The sequence below is a fragment of the Pieris napi genome, chromosome 10 (assembly GCF_905475465.1).
Source record: "Pieris napi chromosome 10, ilPieNapi1.2, whole genome shotgun sequence".
Lineage (NCBI taxonomy): Eukaryota > Metazoa > Arthropoda > Insecta > Lepidoptera > Pieridae > Pieris > Pieris napi.
This window is the reverse complement of record NC_062243.1, coordinates 11,168,623-11,189,817: the sequence shown is the minus strand read 5'-3', so window position 1 is coordinate 11,189,817 and position 21,195 is coordinate 11,168,623. Positions and strand designations below refer to the sequence as shown.

The 21,195-nt window shown below is 34.4% G+C and overlaps 1 protein-coding gene across 6 annotated transcripts in view; it reads left to right on the top strand.

Annotated features, from left to right (window-relative positions):
- Nucleotides 1-4,527, top strand: part of LOC125053188 (potassium voltage-gated channel subfamily H member 8-like) — a 76,682-nt gene extending 72,155 nt beyond the window's left edge. For all 6 annotated transcript variants that reach the window (XM_047654429.1, XM_047654428.1, XM_047654427.1 and 3 more), the window contains exons 12-16: nucleotides 194-309; nucleotides 376-662; nucleotides 1,165-1,357; nucleotides 2,088-2,234; nucleotides 2,736-4,527. In XM_047654429.1, the coding sequence (XP_047510385.1) occupies nucleotides 194-309; nucleotides 376-662; nucleotides 1,165-1,357; nucleotides 2,088-2,234; nucleotides 2,736-3,185 (1,193 nt within the window). In that variant the 3' untranslated portion in view covers nucleotides 3,186-4,527. The remainder of the gene's footprint in view (nucleotides 1-193; nucleotides 310-375; nucleotides 663-1,164; nucleotides 1,358-2,087; nucleotides 2,235-2,735) is intronic.
- Nucleotides 4,528-21,195: the final 16,668 nt, after the last annotated feature.

Below are 21,195 nucleotides of genomic sequence, written 5' to 3'. Positions count from 1 at the left end.
ATTGACGTTCATATGACGTGTACTTGGTTACCTACGAGTGAATAAAGTTATTTAAGTTGAGTTTGAGTTTTGAGTTTTTTTATATGTTAGCTAGCTGTCAGCTGTAAACGTATCAGCCAAGTATTGATAATTTAACGCAATTTAAGTACATATCTATCAACACGTGTGTGAACTAAGCTCATAAATCCTTTAGGAAAGGGAGATTTGGTGGGTTGTGACATGAACACACACCTACAAGCCTACAACGGTACCGGGACAACACAGTCGAATAACGCCGACGTAGTTGTCAAATCAAGCAGCGACGTAAAGGTATAATATCCACTTGGAACTTTGAATAATTAAGCGAACGATAATGTACTAAGTTTAATATTACAGGCGCTCACCTACTGCGATCTTAAGTGCATTAACATGATTGGCCTAGCTGAAGTGTTACGGCTGTATCCGGAATATCAGCAAGAGTTTATACATGATATACAACATGATCTGACATATAACCTGCGGGAAGGTTACGAAGCCGAACCGGACTCTGATGGGAACGGTCATCCATCTCTAACGCTACCTTCGATATCTGAAGACGATGAGAACGCTGCTGAGGATCAGACCCTGTCTCCTAAAAAGCCTTTGGTTTCTAGCACTAGTAGTCCACGGCACGCGCGTTTCAGGTAATAGGATGTTTTTATTAGAATTTATTCTGTTAATTTTCAAAGGAAATATCGTAAATTATTATGACATTCTGTCTATTAGTGCGCTGGATTGAAATTGTTTTAGTTATATATATAACGTATTAATGAGAGAGTTAGTCTAGTGGCTTCGGCGTGCTTTTCTCATCCCTAAGGTAGGTTCGATCCCACGCTGTGAACCTATGGACTAGTGAAGGAAAACATCAAGAGGAAACCGGGCATGGCTTAGACCCAACAAAGTCGAGGGCATGTGTCAGGCACAGAAGACTGATCACTTCCTTGCCTATCAGAGTAAACAAATGATCACGAAAAAGATACACAAATCCTATGATCAGATCTAAATGAGAGGTTTTAGCGCCAGTGATTTTAATTTGAGTCACGAAATGATAAACAATAAACCGTTTTTTTTAAGTGTACTTAGGTATATTTTATATAAATGTATTAAAAAATATTAGCTTATAGTATTAAAATAAACCTTTTTTAGATCGGACGGGCAAGCTCGATTATCACATAGGGAATTACGTGAGAGAATTGAGCGACAACGTTCCGTAGCAACGCCAAAGATGTCGAGAGCCGATTCTTTGGAAGGTTTAAATTTAGAAATACGTTCGTCTGTAGAAAGACTCGATACACAGGTGTCCAGTTTACATCATGACGTCGCCGCTCTGAGCATGGAGGTAAACACTGACCTAATAAACTAACACACATGGCAGTTGGTACAGATGTATTGAACAATAAATAATCAATACGTTTTTTATAAAACAATCGTAAAATGTTGCTAAGCTCAAAACTCGAAGACTAGCATTTTTTTATTTATTCTTTGAACTTTAAGGAAGGTTGTTATGGATAGAAAAAACAAAAACTATTTCGAAAAACGAACACTATGTGGTAGCATAGCCATAAATGTTCCATAATGTTGGTATGTACCTAAGTAATCATATTAAGCCGAAACGCTCACGGAGGCAGCTAGTTTTTTTATAAAAAACTTTTGAACGGGTACACGATTAGTATTTTAAAACTATAATATTGTTAATTCAATATATATACATAGTATAATAAGTATGTAAAAAAAAATTTACATATTATTTTTTTGTTGATTTAGGGAATCAATTTTACACGACATAGTTTATATATTTTTTTTTATATAATATTTTCTAATAATTTGATTACACAATGTACAACTAACTAAACCTTAAATTTAGTTTTTTCACTAAATGAGTAATTTTTTGAGAACCGAAACTTAGGTAGTTTTTACATTTAAAATAGTAAAATTGTATGTTATCACAATATAGTAATTTATTTTTGACCTTTTCATGTTTATTGTAATATAATATATAATGGAAAAATCCAGTGTTATTAACATTTAAACCAGTAAGATTCCTGTTCTCACGGCACCTAAATGTGCAGGTACGAAACGCAATTCAGGCTCTACAGGAAATGACTGGTCCCGTGTGGCATGCAGCTCATTCCAATCCCAATTTACAGTGGAATGCGCCTCCAAACCAGCTCGCTCGCAGTTGCAGTCATCCGCCTGACGTATTTTGTTGGGATCAGGTAGATTATTTAGATTTATTACGTATGTATATCAACAAAATTGATTAGTTTTCCTTCAAGAAAAGAACGTCCCTTAAAAGGCCGGAAACGCACTCGCGAGCCCTCTGGCATTGAGAGTGTCCATGGGCGGTATCACTTAACATTAGATGAGCTTTTCTGTCCGTATGCCTATAATTTATTTTTAAAAAGTTTCAGTTATCTGAAGCGTAGACCAGACCTCCACTTGTGGTCCTTACACTCCCATAAAATTCTCCATTCACGTACCATAGTTTATATATATATATAAAAACTAAACATATATGTAGAACAATATTATTCATTTATTAAATAAATTGAATTCCACTCCACACACTTGGAGTAAAAATAGGTATTTTTGGGCGCTTGTATCCTCAAATTTAATTGAAGTCGATCTCCAATGCTAGCGACGATTAATATATAATTTATAAATTATTTATGATTAAAAATAGCACACTTATATCGCTTTTTGAATTGAATTTACAGCAAGAAAGGGCAAGCACCCCGGAATGGCCAAAAATAAACCGATGTACGCAAACGGATCCTTTCTTAAACTGTGTTACACAATATATCATTGAACATCCGGCGACGGTTATGTTACTCCTCGGCTTGGATCCTATGGCCAACCTGACACCGGTCATGACGCCACCCGTTCCATACTACGATACTCAGGGTAGACGACCAAGTGGATTGGAACAGATTGCAGAGTCAGAAAACGGTAGCCAGTCTCCGTCCAGTACTGTCGAATCCTGCGCAAGTCCCACCGGAAGTGTCAAATGCAATGTGCCAGAGACAAAAAAGTGTTCCGATAAAGACTCTAAAGGAATAAGACGGAATAGGTATTCCGCTAGTGATATTTGTGAAGTGACTGAACGATTGCTCCCGACAAAAGCGGCAAATCAAAGTACATACAGTCTCAAAAATAATAACTGTTAAGTGATATTCCAGTATGCTCATTAGTAAATAATTCAATTCTCGGTGTTAGTTTTGATCGAACGATGTTTTAATATTATCCATACATATTTTACTGTACATATCAGGTGTACTATTAACAAAAGCTGTTTATTTGTCTAGTCATTAAGATTAAATTTATGTATATAAAAGTTCTTTAGATGTGTTAATTCAATAATCCTTGAATACTGTTTATATAAACGAGTGTCTTGGTAATATTATCTAAAAATGCACGTTATTATCTTCGACATTCTTGTCATATCTTGGTAGAGACGGGGAACTCTGCAAAATTATATTATTGCCCTAAAAGCGTCTACCCACGGCCCTAAAATCAGGAGCAATATCGGGGAAGTGTGTAGGAAAATCTTACCCTAATAGGGCGTGTGAAGAGTATGCTACTGCCGATTTCATCATTACCATTGTCCCGATATCACCACTGATTTTACGGCCGTGTAGCCTGCTTAAGTCAAAATCGCTTGCTGCGCCGTGCGTATTTTCATTAATCGACCGATCATTCTTGACAAGTGACATCTGTTCATGATTTTTCTAAAAGTATTCTAAATATTTTTATAGAAACGGATTTTTGAGTAATGAGTTCCTCGAAATGCGAGCTGTAGGACTGGCGCAGTAAGTTAGTGCAATTTATCTCTGTTACGTGTTGCTAGTTCTGATGTTCATGAAGTGTAGACCAAACATTTGTTGATAATAAATCAATAACAGACGTAATATTTTTGAGACAATACAACCTGTTTATAATCATCACTTCAGCGTCTGTGTATCACATGCGTGACAATTCAGGCTGTAATACTTGCAAAACGTCAGTCATATAATTTTTATTCAACTTAAAATTTGATAATTAAATTCGTAATAAAAGTTTTTTCCCAACGTATAATACATAAAGATTTAATAAATAGATAAAAATAAAAGTTGAAAAGAAATTAAGTTAGTCTATGGTTACCATGACAGTATTTTTTTGTACATCGGAATTAGCACCAAAGACCTTAAAAAATGATTTAACTCATCAATATTTCTTATGTGCCAATTACGGAATAACGTCTTCCTTAATAATATAGTATTATGCAAGAACTGTATAAACTGCTGACTATAATTTATGTTGTATCTGTAGAACAGAGGTCAATAAACGTTCCATAAACAATATAAAAACCATAGAACCTAAACTATTTTAAACTAAACAAATCATAACTATTCTACAACTCAAACTTTAGTGCAGTTTCATCGGTTGTGATTTGTCAAATTGGAAATTCTGCATAAATCCATATTAATGTAATGAAATAAGCAATTAACATATATATCCGACTTATTAATTTGATTATTTTTCCGACCCAAATATCGGCCAATAGAATTGCACCATTCGACGTCACGTGGTACAACCTACATGGTATTATACTGATAATTTTTTGTGAAAATTTTCTCTGGTCGTTGCTTCAAGAAAAGTATTAAGTAGTTGTTTTATTCATTATGAAATTCTTATTTGTTAACTGTACATTTCGTCTCATGGTGCAATTCTATTGGCCGACATTTGGGTCGGAAAAATAATCCCCCGAATACCACACGAGCTTCAAAATATTATTACATATAAATATTAATTTCAGGCACATATCACAAAAATATACGCCATGTTAACCTTTTTTGATTCAGATTTAGTTCTGTCTACATATTTTCTCCTTCTTAAATTAAATTGTAAACTTGATAAACTTTAAGAATGAAACGCTTACTAGTATAAATGGTTTATATCTATGTGTATAGAACCTCTATTATGGGGCGTTCCCACGAGGCGTTAATCACGACAGTCAACCACGCTTTCGTGAAATACACTTCTGTGTGAACGCATAGGCGTTAAACTTGCTTTCGTGAGGAACGGCGCACGACACAAGCGTGGATAGATCAAACGTGTTTGATTTTCAGTCGTGATATACCGTTCGTGAAGCCAAGATGTCGTCACAACAACGTGGAATTAAGTTTAACGACAGTGAAACTACGCGTTTTTGGAGTTATATTCTATGGAAAAGGTGTTATATGATCCAAGTTTGGAGGAATACCGTGATAGAGATTTACGTGCCGCCGCAGCTAAGAGAATAAGTCATGAATTAAATATTCCTGGATTTGGACCAAAAGAAGTTATATCAAAATTCAAAAATAAATAATAAATATAAATAAACTAAGTCGAAACACGAAGCGTGAACGGCACGAAATCCCCCAACCATGTGAACGTTTCATCAATTCACACTTTCGTGAGTGTCACGAACGACAGTTGACTAGCGTAGTTGACTGTCGTGATTAACCCTCCGTGGGAACGCCCCATTATAGAGTCAATGAATGTGATATGTTGAGAAATTATTAAAGATATATAGTGCCTAAATTCTTGTTTATTACTCCAGTAACTTCTTAAAAATACTACGTATTTATAAAATTAAATCAGTCGTCTTGGTTTAAGATTTCAAGTCGAGACAGCGGTAGACTATCGTATGTTTCGGAAGTCAGACTTGATCTCAATCCCGATCAAATAATCGGATACTCCTTACAGCACAAAGGTGGATATTTAAAAGAGTTTAATTGACCTGATTTACTTTTAAAGGGTTTTTCAACAAGAACTTTGTTTTCTAAAACAAAATAAAACAAAGAATTTAGAAAAAAATGTATAAAATTTTTATTGTATTACAAAGAGAAAAGTTTGGCAATTATGAATGAAAAATGATATCTGGCAAATGTCCACCACGACCACGCTGACAGATGTTGATTCTTTCATCAAAATTTTTAATCACTTTTTGGCAAAATGGAGGGTCTATTTCGTTAATGACATCACGGATTTTGAGTTTTAAGGCTGCAATCGATTCGATTGGCTCCGTATAGACTCTGTCTTTAACATAGCCCCACAAAAAATAATCCAGTGGTGTTAAATCACACGATCTGGCTGGCCACTTAACAGCTGAATTTCGCGAAATTATGCGCTCGGAAAATTTGGTTTGCAATAAATTGATCGTTTCATTGGCTGTGTGACATGTGGCACCGTCCTGTTGAAACCACATTTCAGTGATATCCATGTCATCAATAATAGGCCAAAATTTAGTGGTTAACATCTCGCGATACCGTGATCCATTGACTGTTACCGCATTTCCAGCCTCATCTTCGAAAAAAAACGGCCCAATCACGCCTCCAGACCACATAGTGCACCACAAAGTAACACGTTGAGTATGCAAAGCCTTCTCAATAATTGCTTTAGGATTTTCAGAAGCCCAAATGCGACAATTTTGCTTGTTGACGTACCCTGACAAATGAAAATGGGCTTCGTCTGAAAAAATGATTTTTTCAGAAAAACCAGCAGGTTGTTCCTGAATGAACTGAGCGAATCAGCGGCGATTTGAATGGTCGATCAGCTTTAATTCCTGCACCAGTTGAATTTTGTAAGGCTTCAAAGCCAAATCCTTTCGCAAAATTCGCCATGTTGTGCTTTTGGATAACCCCAATTGTTGAGAACGTCGTGAAATTGACAAATTTTGATCTTCTTCAACACTGTGGCTCACGGCGGCGATGTTTTCTGTTGAACGACCCGGTCGAACACGTGTTGGTGTTGGCACATTTTGTACCGAGCCTGTCGACTCAAATTTCGCGACCAAATTCTTAACAGCGGTCTCAGAAGGACGATTATGCTGGCCGAAAATATCACGAATTTTACGAAATGTAACTTTAACAGAACCACCATTTTTATAGTGGATTTGAATTATTTTAATGCGATTTTCGAGCGAAATTGAATTCATTGTAATAATTGCCAAAGCACCTGCTACGAATACCGCCAAAAACTAAATGTCAAAACTATCACGTTCTCGGTGTTGCCACAATTGAAAAACAAACTTCTTGTTGAAATACCCTTTATAAATATGTTTTAAATATATATGTATAAGCGGTAACTGCATATCTTTTAACTTATATTTTTTGTATATACAATTTGTTTTTCTCTCGTAGTACAAAGTATTAGTAATAAAAAGTTCAATAAAGACAATTTGATGTTTATAAACGTTGTTTTATTTAGTTTAAGTAATGTTTTTTACAGCTTTTCATTATTAGGTATAGATATAGATTTTTAAACACAAAATGTTCACTATCACAACTTCTAAACCTATCCTATGCTGAAACCGATAGTATTATTCTTGTACAACAGTAGTTTCGTTATCAAATTGCAAGTTCTTAAAATCATGAATGTGTCAAATGGAAGGGACTAGCTGCCCACGACAGGAAATCCTAGTGTGGGGGCTAGTGCACTTTTTCTGATATACATAGTTTCTCTAAGACTTACGTTTTTTGCCGAAATATGAACAAAGCATACCCTGTTTAAACGTAGTTACGTTGTTATCATATCAAAGACAATTTAAGTTGCTCGATACTTGTAAAAGTTTGTTTGAAAAATTATAAGCCAGCCATAATAACTTTTTAATAATTAAAAAAATTCAATAGCTTTTCAACGCTAAATGTGTTTTACATGACTTGCAAGATTGTTTCTTTCTTGCTTTGAGCTTTCAATGGCAGTTTTATTGCTTTGTTTTAAGCTGTACACAATATACGGCTATAGTAATGTTGACATATTTTCTACATTGTCATGCTTTATTTTATTTCCTAGTATATTCTTTTTAGCTAAGTTATACTTAACTTCAGTTAATAATAAATAGTGATTTGATTGTGGCATTTAAATCCTCATAATGTACATGCAATACAATTATCAATTCTAAAGAAAGCATTGTGAACTGTCTATCTCGTACCTAATCCGCTATTTAGCTGGTATTTACAGAAAAATTATGTTTACCTATACTGTCATACATTTTAGATAAAAGAGTTTGTAACATATACCGTAGATATTGTGTTTTGAATGATGAGGTAAGACTTGAACTTGATGTGTTAAGCCCGACTGTATCACTTAACATCAGATGAACCTACTGGCCGTTTGCCCCCTGTTACATAAAAAACCACTACAACACTATGTCAACGCACTTTTAAAGGAATCAAAAACTGATGCAGATTAACCCATGGTTATAAGAGCCTGCTAAGGGTGAATTCAAAGTCGACATTTTAGCATGACGTATAACTCCCTTCTATCAAACTCCTATACGTCTTTGATGTACTTCATAATTAGCTCTAAACCGCAACTCTGAATATTGCCCGTATTACGTGAATGACAATTTTATTCTCATAAAACCCTTTGTTTACAGCAAACTCATAATAAATTCCTCAATATTCACGTGAAAGTCTCATATTAACTTCAATGTACGAGAATAAATCTAGCTTATGTAGTCTTACTTGCTGCGATACTTAGTTTTTCTACTTTGCAACATGTCTTTCAGTAATATTAACTTTCATGAAAAATTGTCCAAAACTATGTAAATAATTATTATTATTTTATTTTGATATTTACACCGTTAACACAATTAAAAATGTAATAACTAAAATATATTATTAAAAGGAGTCCCTTTAGGCAAGGTTTCGAAGATACTGGCAGCGTTCCCCCTTTTGAATAGCTAGATTAATTCTTTTCCGAGGTAGCTGCCAGCTCTTCGGTCTCCTGTGATGTCGACTAACCTTTTTGATATTCCCTTAATAAGCCTTATAGCGCTTTTTTAGTTATTATATTTTAAGGTTATTGTTTTTATTGTTCTTTTTTTTGTATTTATTACATAAGCATTTTAATTTATGTTTTTAAATAAATATAAATTTAACGATTGTATATTTAGTCTTACGTAAGCATAGGTACTACACAAATGATTTCTTTTTTGTGTTATTAATTAAATCACACTACGTTTAATTCATTGTATACAGGTTTTATATGAAATCAGATTTTTAACTTTGCTTGTTAAAAATTTGAACACAGCATAATCAAAATTATGAAATTTCTAATAATAGGTAATTATAATATCTAAAGAGCGGTACAATTTACGAAATTTAATTAATACTTAACTACTATTTATAGGGCAGTGAAAGACCTATTTAAGTTTGGACTCTGATTAGGCAGATTTCTGAGGCTAAGATGTAAGGTTCTATTAGAATAAATGCAATAGCAATACACGAAGAAAATGTAGGTGGATCACTTGCCTAAATAACGACTCTTTCTATGCGGAAGAGTCATTATATTCTAGAGAGCGGCTGCTATAAAAACTCCGTTGTGTATGTTTAATAAATATCAACAAGACATTTAGAATTAATTAAATGTGTTATAAGCTGATTAAAAATATACGTATACATTCCGAACCTAGCGATTGATGCAAGCTAACGTGTGTGTTATATTATGTAATAGATGTATCTTAATCTATGGTAGTTTCATGTAGCTTATGGCTACATAGTATTTTTTTAACTATGCACACTATGTGTATTGTTGTGATATTAATTACAAGGAATTGTTGTCTGGTTTCCATATAACGTATATAATTGTATTTTTGATAAAAAGTTTAATATCTAAGTGTAAGTGTGCAAGCACCAACCCGTACAATATTTTCAAAATCACAGCCTCTTCAACTAATTTATGTGATTAATTAGCTACAAACCACAAACCCGAAACACCACAAAACTATTTAGTATAATCAAGTCCATTTAATCTATTAATTCACCCTTTTCGTAGCTTTGTGGTGGCGTTTAATCTGTAAATCCTAAATTAGGAAATGAAATAAATTAAACTAAGGATCTACTGATGCTCCCACTCCCAGAGATACCCCGAAAAACTGTCAAATTAGTTTTTAGTTATACACTTTAAATTTAAATTATTTTTAAAGTAAACGTAATGTACGTTTGTACAGTTACTGCCTTGCGATTCTGTAACTTACTTTTCGAACTCACACAGCGGTTTTCGCAGCGGCGGTCGCGCTCAAATCAGTCGTGAAGCAGTCATTTTATGATTTGGCATTCTGATAAGGTCCCTCCTTGTAGTTTATTGTTTATCAGCTGTAATATGTGCACCATGCTTTACTATACATCAGAAGCAAATAATAATAATAATTGCCCGTTTATTTCCAATCTTTACAAATGAACAGTTTATTTCATTTGTAAGGATTGTTCATTTATTTTTCCTGTTGGCTGCCTAGGGCTCTACATAGTCAGGCTCTACATGGGCAGGTTGCAGCTGGTTCTCCTAGAATGTATAGACATTAAAAATCCTGAGTCTCGAAACGGCCTCTGTTTTGGACCTGTATCCCCAAGTAAAGGTTCTAAATAACCTGGCACTGATTTCGGTAATAACTCAAACAATAGTTTAATATACATAAAGTTTATCATTATATGTGAAGCAAACAGCAAGTCAAAACGAATTGTTTACTTCATTTTGCATATTTGGGACTGAAAATAGAAACCCAAACTTCCTTATGTTCAAATAGTCTCTACGAACTAACGTTATCATAGTTGACTAATTTCTAGTAAGTTTTTGTGTTATTATTATTCGTTGGAGGCGCTACTGAATGGGGCGATATACTTAAGTGATTAAATAGTTTAAAAGTTGTACTTCAGTTGTTAACCAGTTCTATGGATTTTTGTGTAATCGAAATAAATATTATTATTATCGACAGCTACAAACGACTATTTACTCGTTTGCCCTCCCAAGGGGCGCGACAGCTACGCAGCAGCCGCTACGAGGCGTGAAATGCAATTTTCCCTTGATGCAACGTCGAACCGTTCGCCACGTTACTAAATTACTGGAGCGCATTTTAAACAACCCGATTTATACTTTATGCTAACAATATTTAGAAGTATCCCTTTAACATTTAAAAAGCCATTTTGACGTGATAACGTCTTTAAAATCGTTTTAGTCGGGTGACATGTTCAGAAACTTGTGTCACACCAAAACCTCACGAGCGCGATCGCAGGTATAACGAGAGAGAGACGGACCGATCTCCCGTCTCATCTCGAGCGCTGCCAGTCATTCCGTGAATGTATGAAGAAAAATGTATATCATAGTCGAATAAGTAAACTTGTCATTTTACACCCGAAATTAATCATCAAAAGTGTGAATAGAACGATAGATGTAATTTAAAATTTGAAAAAATTGTTATCTTCATTAATTCCTTACTTCCCAAAAACTTATATCACCAATAAGACGTTATCACGTAAACATCTCGATCGTAAACCTACTTTACAAACAACCAATATTTTTTTTTTATACGTAACAAAATTCGTAAGAGAAATATTTGTTTAGTATTGTTATTTATATATAACGCAACGTTTCTGGCGCTGTGCTGAAGTGTAAGTAATTAAGTTAATTAAGGGTTGAAATTATGTTTATACTCAATGAAATAATGAGATGGCGAAATACTGCTATCCGGCATACTAATTTATAATGTTAATTATTGAATTTTTGGTTAGCCAGTTCGATGCTTGGGTAGAACATCTATTTTTGTAAAAAAATAACATAATAAAGAAGTTGCTATCCAGTAAAACTACTGTCATTCGTAAAGCATAATTTATTCCTTCCACATAGTGGCTTCAAAAATGTCTACGAATTCAAAATTCATTCCTTTATCAAAAATATACCAAATACATATATATAAATAAAAAGAGTGGCAGAGAGTTTATTGCCAGTTCTGCTCTTCCGTTCTACGTCCTTGATTTGAAAACTGGCAGTAAATGTAAAATTAGGAGCATTTAATATGTATTTTTTTTGATTTGATTATCACAATAATGTAAAACTTTTCCACAATTTTAAATTTTTACACCAGAGCAATATTTGGTACTTTCCTATAATTATTTTCCCTCATAGAAAAAAATTCTAACCTGTAGAACATTTAAATAATTAGACGATGAATCGTACATAATGCGACACTAACAATGCCAACTAAATCTACACCCCGATTCAAGTTACCTTGGATATATGTAAATAACGCACTTATGGAAAGGATAATTGACAATGATAAAGGAACCAGCCAGCCGTGTGAAAAGTAATCCAGGAGTTATTTATGTCACATATAAAGTAGCCCTTTATTTAAAAAATCTAATAATACTTTTAAAACACTGAAAAACAAAGGTGCACAGTTATTTTTTTTCATCCAGCGTAATATAGAAGAACGCGCATAGATAATAGATAGATTAATATGGCACAAATTCCATAAACCATAATCAACGATAATATACTAAATATTATATTGTGTTAACCAATTACTGAAAAGCATTCTAAATGTCTATTATATAAATGATACAATAAATCACGTTTATATTGAAATGTAAGTATTTATGACAGGCGCGACTCGGTACCGCCCAATTTAGATGAATGTGGTCACGTGACAAAACGTGAGCTAATGTCATTCCCATACAAAGCACTTTTCACTGTGAATACACAATAAGAGTATTTACATTGGCTAAAACAGTATGACTGATTCGTTTCCATGAATACGTGGGTTTTAGTTTAAAGAAAATATTCATATAGGTAAAGTAATGTTTATTTATTTACATTTCGTTACATTTATAGAAAAACAAATAACACGTAAAAATTATAAAGGATGCTACGGGCGGCCTTATCGCTAAAAAGCGATCGCTTCCAGGCAACCCTAGTAAGGACAAAAACTAAAAAAAGAAATATGATGGGTAAAGTGCAAGCATAACCAAACATTATAAAAAAAATTAGAATCACCAACCTTAATCTAAAGTAATTAAAAAAAACTAAAATGTTAAAAGCTAATCTCACGGATTCATGAATTGCGATGCAATACAAAACAATACAAGAACTACAAAAATCACGATTGAGCTGTCCAAATTAATGTTCACTTATGTACGTCAATAAATAATTTAATTATTCAAGATTTACATTTCTCTCAAATTATGGGCGTAGAGCGGACGACCTGAACTAACAAGAAACTCTCCGCTTCTCTTTATCGCTTATTTTGTTTTGTTTTAACGAGCTACAACCAAGAAGTATTGATAATATTGAAGCAGTAGGTAATATACACATTTGTAACACAAAAACTTATTTTTCTAGATACAGCTTAATTATTGTCAACGCAAACGAGTCATAGCAATACATATCCTTAATTATAAATATTAAATCATTGTAATTACACTGTCTTAACTAAAGTGCTCATTTGTCTCCTGTGAATATTCGTTTATGCTGTAACGGAGAGAAACCGCTAACAAGCAGCGTATTTAGACTGTTTTGAATTGCACAGATACATTTTGTTTTCAATCTAACACGCGACCTATTTAAAGAAAATGTTATTTTCTACTACCTAAGAATGTCAAATAATGCGTAAATAAAACTTACCAAACAATAAATGGTCCTGATTTTTTTTTAATATTTCTTTTAAGTTTTTTTATGTTCGTATAGGTTTAAGCAAACCATTTCTTTACGAGAGCATTAAAAAAGGACAAAAAGAAAAATAAAATAAACAGGCAACCCTAACTTTGGGGCTGAATGAAAAAAGCGAACCAATTTTTTTTACTAAAAAAATGTTGCAATTTATGAAGATTCATTTATACAAAAATTAATTACAGGTGACTGCGGCTATCCATTGCTCACTCCCTCAACATTTATTTAAAATTGACTTCATCAAAAAATACATAGCTGCAGAATAGAGCTGTGGGATCTTAGACCGTATTTCAAAGTCAAATACAGACAAGCAAAGCAATTAATATAGATGTTCAATTATACTTTAAGTACCAATGTTGTAAATTCTGACATAACATAGATGGTTCTAAGATAAACGTTATCGCTGAATTATTCACTCCAAACTCAAAGTTACTCTGTATTTGGAAATCAATCCAATCGAGATATTGAATACTAATGGAACGACCCTACTTTACCGATAATGGACGTGAAACAGTTGAAAAGATAAACAAATTAATACATTGCCATCCCATCGGCCTGTTTAGATTTTATAATATTTCACAAACTCTACTGCGTTTCACTTGAAAAATATTGCTTCAATAAACAGCAAAAAGTAGTTTTCGAGAATAAATTTATTCCTACACAAAACGACGCAATACATATCTTTCGGGATATTTAATTTAAAAACGTAATGAAAAGATCTATAAAATATGACATAAACAGAGACGAAATTAAACTCGTCATGAATCGTGCTCCAGTGGCCAGCGACAGAGGAATTACAGCGATGCAAATTAAATACAAAGCTTTGTGCATCACAACCGTGTGTTGTTTTAGCACAACATTCGGTATTTCTTTGTCACATCTTTGTGGGATGTCATTTAGCTAATGTAATGGTTATTTAGACTCTAGACTAGACTCTTGATATACAGGTGGCCAAAAAGTCGTAGATCAAACGCAACTAGGGGATAGATGAGGTTTTCAGCTGCAATTTTTTTTTAGAATTTTAATAAGAATTAGTAAAAAAAGTCAATTTTCTTATAAAAACGCAAAATAAATTATAACTCTGCAGGGGTTAAGCTTAGGGACCTCCCGTAGAACAATTTTTTGCAGCTGATGACCTCATCCATCCCCTAGTTGCGTTTGATCCACGACTTTTTGGCTACCCTGTATAAATCCAATATATTTCTGACACATGGTCGTACTTATATCTCGACCCAGAGTGGTTTAATGGAATATCAAGAAGCAGGGTTTTGGAGACAATCGACAAAATCAATGTCATGTATCAATCATTTCGATGGCTTTCCGAATGATTATATCACTTATAATTTCAAAAATTCGAGGAAAAACATCACTGGCCAACATGGATGACAGGAAGCGTTGTAATTAGAGGAATCTTAAATCAATATGTAGATTCAAGATTATTAACAAACATCAAATACTCTTTTAACCTATAAACAATTCCTCTCTACTATAAATCTGCATCTTGAGCATATCCTTCTGTTTTGTCACAGTAACTCAGTTATCTTCATCATTGTTTAGTCAGAATTGAATTATGTTAATGCCATGACGGGGCCGTCCTCGGAGAGCTATGATTAAAATCTTGCTTACGATAAATCTCATTTAATATTGTTTAATGTGCCTCGGGTCTTGACTTAAGTTCTACCACTGTAGTCTATTCAGCTTAGCGCTAATTAAAAGTACTAAAACTGTTACTAAGGTAATATAACTAGCTAATAAGAAAGTGCCGTTTCATCAAGACAAAAAACCGTGTCACATATCAAATAAAACGATGGCAAAATTTCACGGCTTTGAATTGCTTCCGTATCCACCGTATCCATTTCCTATCTCTTCAAGAGCATGCTCGCTGGACAGAAATTGTGCGCTGATGAAGAGGTAATCCCCGAAACTGAAGCTTTTGAGGCTAAAGACAAATCGACTAATGGTATCGAAAAATTGTATGACCGCTAAAATCGTTGTATCACTCTCGAAGGCCATATCGAATAATCAGAAAAAAAGATTTTTTCCATGTTAACCTACCTACTTTTCAGCCCACTTGTATTGGCATACATTACATCGGCGTCACGTGTGGGTAAAAATCTTCTGTATGAAATTATGCGTTTAAAAACTGTCCCCATACATTACATAAGGTAATCCTGAACAAGCATATAGTTTATTTATTTATATTTATAGTTGCACGACTCTTCCAGGAATTGCAAAAATCTTGTGAAGTTTCACAAGATTTTAAGCGATGTCAATTACAGGTGAAGATTTATATGGCACACACCTTCTAGGAATAGAACAGTTAATTATAATTAGTGAAATTCTTATATCTTAATATCGTACAATAAAGGACGAAGAGCAATTATTAGGATATAACACATATAGGAATATTTTTGTGATAATATGAACGGTCTATTCTTGTCTTGGTAGCTACATTGTAAGGACTGAATGAATGAGAACCTGACCTGAAAATACCATTTATTACCGGAGAGGAAATGACTTCTACGTGCAAAGTGCACACATCGACTTTACACTGAGTCACATTCAATTTACACAGTGCAAAATTCCTGAATAAAATTGCTTTTAAAAATCTATTTATTTAACCATTTTCTTTTCATTCCGAAGTTGAATTATATACACTTTTACCGCAATTTTACATATTGGAGTTGAATTTACAGCTGCATTTCCTTATATAGTGAGCTGTCTTACTTGTGTAAATAAATCAATTACCCACACATTAACATCTAGAGCCTTTGCAAATAATAAGCGTCTACGTTTAATACGTATTGTTTGTCAATTAGCAAAACGCAGTAAAACCGATTCGGCTGTCTAAGAGCACGTAGTAGCTTCACGAAGTCCTTAACAATTGGAAACATTTTTAAGCACAAAAAGTGAATTTTTTGCATGATTTTTATCGTTAACTTCTATAGACATTAGACATAGGGTTAGGGGTTAGGGTAGAAGGACTCCTTTTTCCGCAATTAGACTCGTGGTTGGTCCGTTGTGCGTACGAGTCCTGGCTAATTTAGCCAGCCTAGCTCCTTCCAGAAGCACAGAAGTCTCCTGGGCACTTCACAGGCTTCCCGGAGCGACCTCACCGTTCCGAGGATTTTTTCACGTTGATTAGCCACAGCCTCGCATTCCAGGACTACGTGGGTGACTGTTTCTTCTGCGCTGAAACAGCCTCTGCACAGGGGGCTGTCTGTCGCGCCTAGGATAAAAAGATGTTTATTTAGGAGGCAATGACCCGTTATTGTCCCTATCATTATTTTAAGGTTGGTTCTATTTAAGTTAAGTAGTCGCTTTGTCAGTTGCGGGTTTACTGCTGGCAGAGCCACTTTGGACTGTCTGCAGGCCGCACCATGCGACCATCGTTGTTGCTGGAGTTCAGCGGATCTCTGGCGGATCCAGGTTCGCACCAGCGAGAAGGGCAGAGGAAGGAGCGGATACGGGCCAGCAGGCATCATTCCGGAGCCTCTTCTCGCAAGCTCGTCCGCAGCATCATTGCCGAGAGATCCACTGTGTCCCTTTATCCACTGTAAGGTAACCCTATTGGTTCGGGTTATAGCCTCCAGTGCTTCATGACACTCCAGTATTAGTTTGCTGTTGGTTTTTTTGTTTCCGAGCGCCATCAGCACGGATGCACTGTCGGATACGAATTTAATGCAAAAGTCATTAATCCCTAGCCGCTGCACGGCTCTGGCTGCTTCGGTTAAGGCGACACATTCACATTGAAAGATCGTGCTCTGTGTGCCCAAGGGTAGGTGTATGTTGATGTTGAGATCAAGAGAGAATATGCCAGCGCCTGAGCCAGACCCTGTTTTGGATCCATCTGTATATATACGTAGCTCATTCACGGTCGACCGGTCATGTTCCTCTTCTCTCAGTTGTATATGATATTTCCTGTTAAATATTAATTGGTTAGTGATTCTATCACAGGGCGCAGCAATAAGAGGTTGATACTCTGTTGCCCTGTTGAGAATCGCTGTGTGTGTACTGTAGTGATTTTTTCCCCAAGATCCAGTACCATAAGCCTGATAGCAGCCAGGGCTGCCTCCTGCTGTATGTGTAGGTCCAGGGGTAAGATCTGCAGGGCCATCTCCATTGCTGCGGTTGGTGTTGTTTTCATGCAACCGCTAGCAGCGGACAAAGCAAGCCTCTGGAAGCGTCCGAGTTTGGTAATTGCCGTTTGAAGTTCTGTTCTGGGCCACCAAACAAGGGCTCCATAGGCAAGCATTGGCCTAATTATGGCAGTGTATATCCATAATGTTATCTTAGGCGATAGGCCCCATTTCACGCCTAGCATCTTTTTGCATTGATAAAAGGCGATCGTTGCTTTGTTTAGTTTGTGTTCTAGATGTTTGTTCCAGAGCAGTTTACTGTCCAAAATCACACCTAGGTACTTGATTTCATTCTTGAGAATGAGTTCAGTGTTGAAGAGTTTCGGAAGTTTGTACGGTCCAAGAACTCTTCGGTTGGTAAAAAGTATTAGTTCTGTTTTTGATGGGTTGACAGATAACTCGTGCTCATTGCACCATCTCTCAATCACTTTGAAAGCTCGTCTCATGAGGTCGCATAAGGTGCTTTCAAAGTTCCCAGATATCAAGATTGCTATGTCATCAGCATATCCCACAGTGAAGAGATTGTCAGCGTTGAGTTTTGTGATTAGTTCATTAACCACAAGGTTCCACAGTAGCGGCGATAGAACACCTCCCTGCGGACATCCTCTGCTGACAATGCCTCGTGTTGTGGAGTTTACCGTGAACTGTATAGCTCGTTGTTTTAGCATGTTGTTTACCCATTCTATAAGGGTTGATGGTACTCCACATGACCTTAGTGCTCTGGTTATACTCGTGAAGTTTGTTTTGTCAAAAGCACCTTCGATGTCAATGAATGCACCAAGGGTTGACTGCTTTAACTTCAGGGAGTTGCCAATGCGAGACACGACGCTGTGGAGTGATGAGTCCGTTGATTTGCCCGAACTGTAGGCATGTTGATTAGGGTGTAGGAATTTGGATAGCGATACCCGGCTGCGTATCTCCAGGTCCCCCAGCCTCTCCATCGTTTTTAAGAAAAAGAGAGACAGACATATTTTACGATGTACTTTATTTCATAAAAAAACATTTTGTGCTCGATGTTAGGACTTCGATACATCGCGTCGAGATTATTTTCACGTTCACAAAAATTTAATTTAAATAATGAACAAAAATTATAATAATGATCATTCTTCTAAAGATATAATTGGTGTCCGTACTTATTTAGGTAAGAAATATGAATAAAATAACTATTAAAATTCACGAAGCACTTTCCGCTCTCCACGCGTTTGATCCTGCTAATGGAATTCCTATGTCGCCCATCGTAGTTCGCTTCAATATTCTTTACATCGACAACGTACTGTGCGAAATACAGTAAAAACGTAATTAATTGTATTTTAAGAAAACCAGTTATTATTGTTGGAATACTATTAAGCAACGAACTAAACAAAATTATTAACTATGTACACACTACAAACATAACTAAAAATATTTTAATGTTTTAAAGATCATTGTGGGGGAGGGGTATATATCAACCCCAACCAATTTCAGGCGCAGGAAACAGTTAATTAAATAAAAAGAAACAATTTATTTATTATAACGTTTTACGAGTTTTTAATTTATTCAGTGATAATTATCTAATTTCGCTTGGGTATTTGTAAAAACGAATACAATTTCCACTTAAGGAGTGGTTTATCTTCTAGAGCCTGGTTGGTCGTACGCTTAGATTTGTTCTGTTTCGAGTGTTATACTGGTGAGTCACCATTTGATTTTAAAATCGTTACATTTTTTGTACATACAAGGCTTTAAGAATATATTCAAATAGTGTCATAATATTTAATTCCTTAAACTTATTTGAGGTAACTGCAACACTGTAAACTCTCTATAACGAATTTCAAGGGACCGAGCCTTTTTCTTCGGCACACTTGGTAATGCAATTAACAATAACAAAGGCGAGACGAAAGAGGGACCACCTAAATAGGTTAGTTTTGTAATCTGTATTTAAAAACAATTACACTTAACTTTAAGTATGTTGTTGATGTCTAAATATTAAAATATATCTTCGTAATAGAGAGTGGCTGTTGCGTAATAAAGACTGAATTATTTTATGGGTTTGTGTTAATCCAACCAAATTATATCTTTTTTTTACCTTATAGATAGTTTTTCGTTATAACGAAATAAAGAGTAACTGTATATATAAGAACATGTTTGAAAAACTTGAATAGTAACGTTTCGTAAGCATAAATAAAAAATCAAGGGGATGATAGAAATAAAAATGCATGTATAACTGATCATTTATTTTGTACACCATCAAATATTTTGTAGAACATGAAATTCTTTATGTATGAAAATAAAGATTGTTTATACATAGTTTATTTGTCCTACCTGATATCTCATGATTAGCAACATTCTATTAATAACTACTGAAAATTCTACGGAAACTACTTACATTATAATTTAAATATACTAAACAGGATTATATTGTACCCGTCTTTTTATCTCAGGTATAACTTTTAGTAATTTAACTTGAACAAAAAAATTTGGTCACACATTAGCCGGGAATACGTTGTGGTTAAATTACAAGTAATACATAATATACAGATTAATGTTTATAGGTACATATGTACACAAAATTAAACCTAACATACCTAACAGCTACAAATAAAATATATTACTTTCACACTTCGCACGTGTGACACGCAAACTTATTACCTCCCAACCCAACTCACGGCTTCTTTAAAATAAAATAATATCACGTGAACACCTGAAAGAACATCAATCAGTCAACTGTCATCTTTCAAGAACGAGGAAAATGGCGCAATTTTGTTTTTACCATAGCTAATGTGCGATGTGTCTCATGTAACAATAATAATAAAGTTTATTGTAATTTAAAAAATATACCGGTCGAATAACCTTCGGACTTGTTTTAATTTGGTTGAAAGCACAATATATGATATTTTAACTGAATTTTTTTACTTAGTTATAAAATTTTAAAGTCTTTTATTTGAAGTGTGAACGTAACGTGTTTATATAAGTATCTCATTTTAAATTTAACTCTACATACAATGTTTATATCTTACAAACATAACTGTCAAATTTGGCAAGTCCTATGACATTTCTATTACATTTTAAACACATTTTTATAAACATTTCAGGTCAGAATATATTTTAAGTAAATTCGGTATTCAAAGTTAATTAAACTTAAAATATTATTCAGGTAGCTGTCATGGTGCAGACAATATATAAAAATCTCCAACCTACACAAATAATGAGTTCTCTTTTCTAGATTCCATATCTCGTATGCATTGATGAGTTTAGAGTAATCATATAAAAATAATAATAGGCTTAATATAAAATAATGTAACATTCCTGAGAAAAAAACCATTTGTTTATTATTTATTTCTATTTGTTTCTAAAATTTGCAGCAAAGTAGCGGGCTAAAGAATATCAAGTATCTTTTTAATTAATACAGGTTTGTGTATAGATAGTGTCTCAACACAAACACATCTTTTGACAGTTACAAAAGGATTTATCATTAAAGCTAAAGCTAAGCTAGATAAACCTTTGTTTTTACAAATAAGATTTTCTTTTAAACATTCTTCATCTATCATCTATCTATCAAAAGTTTAGTTTATGAATATTAATTGTGCTTATGTTTTAG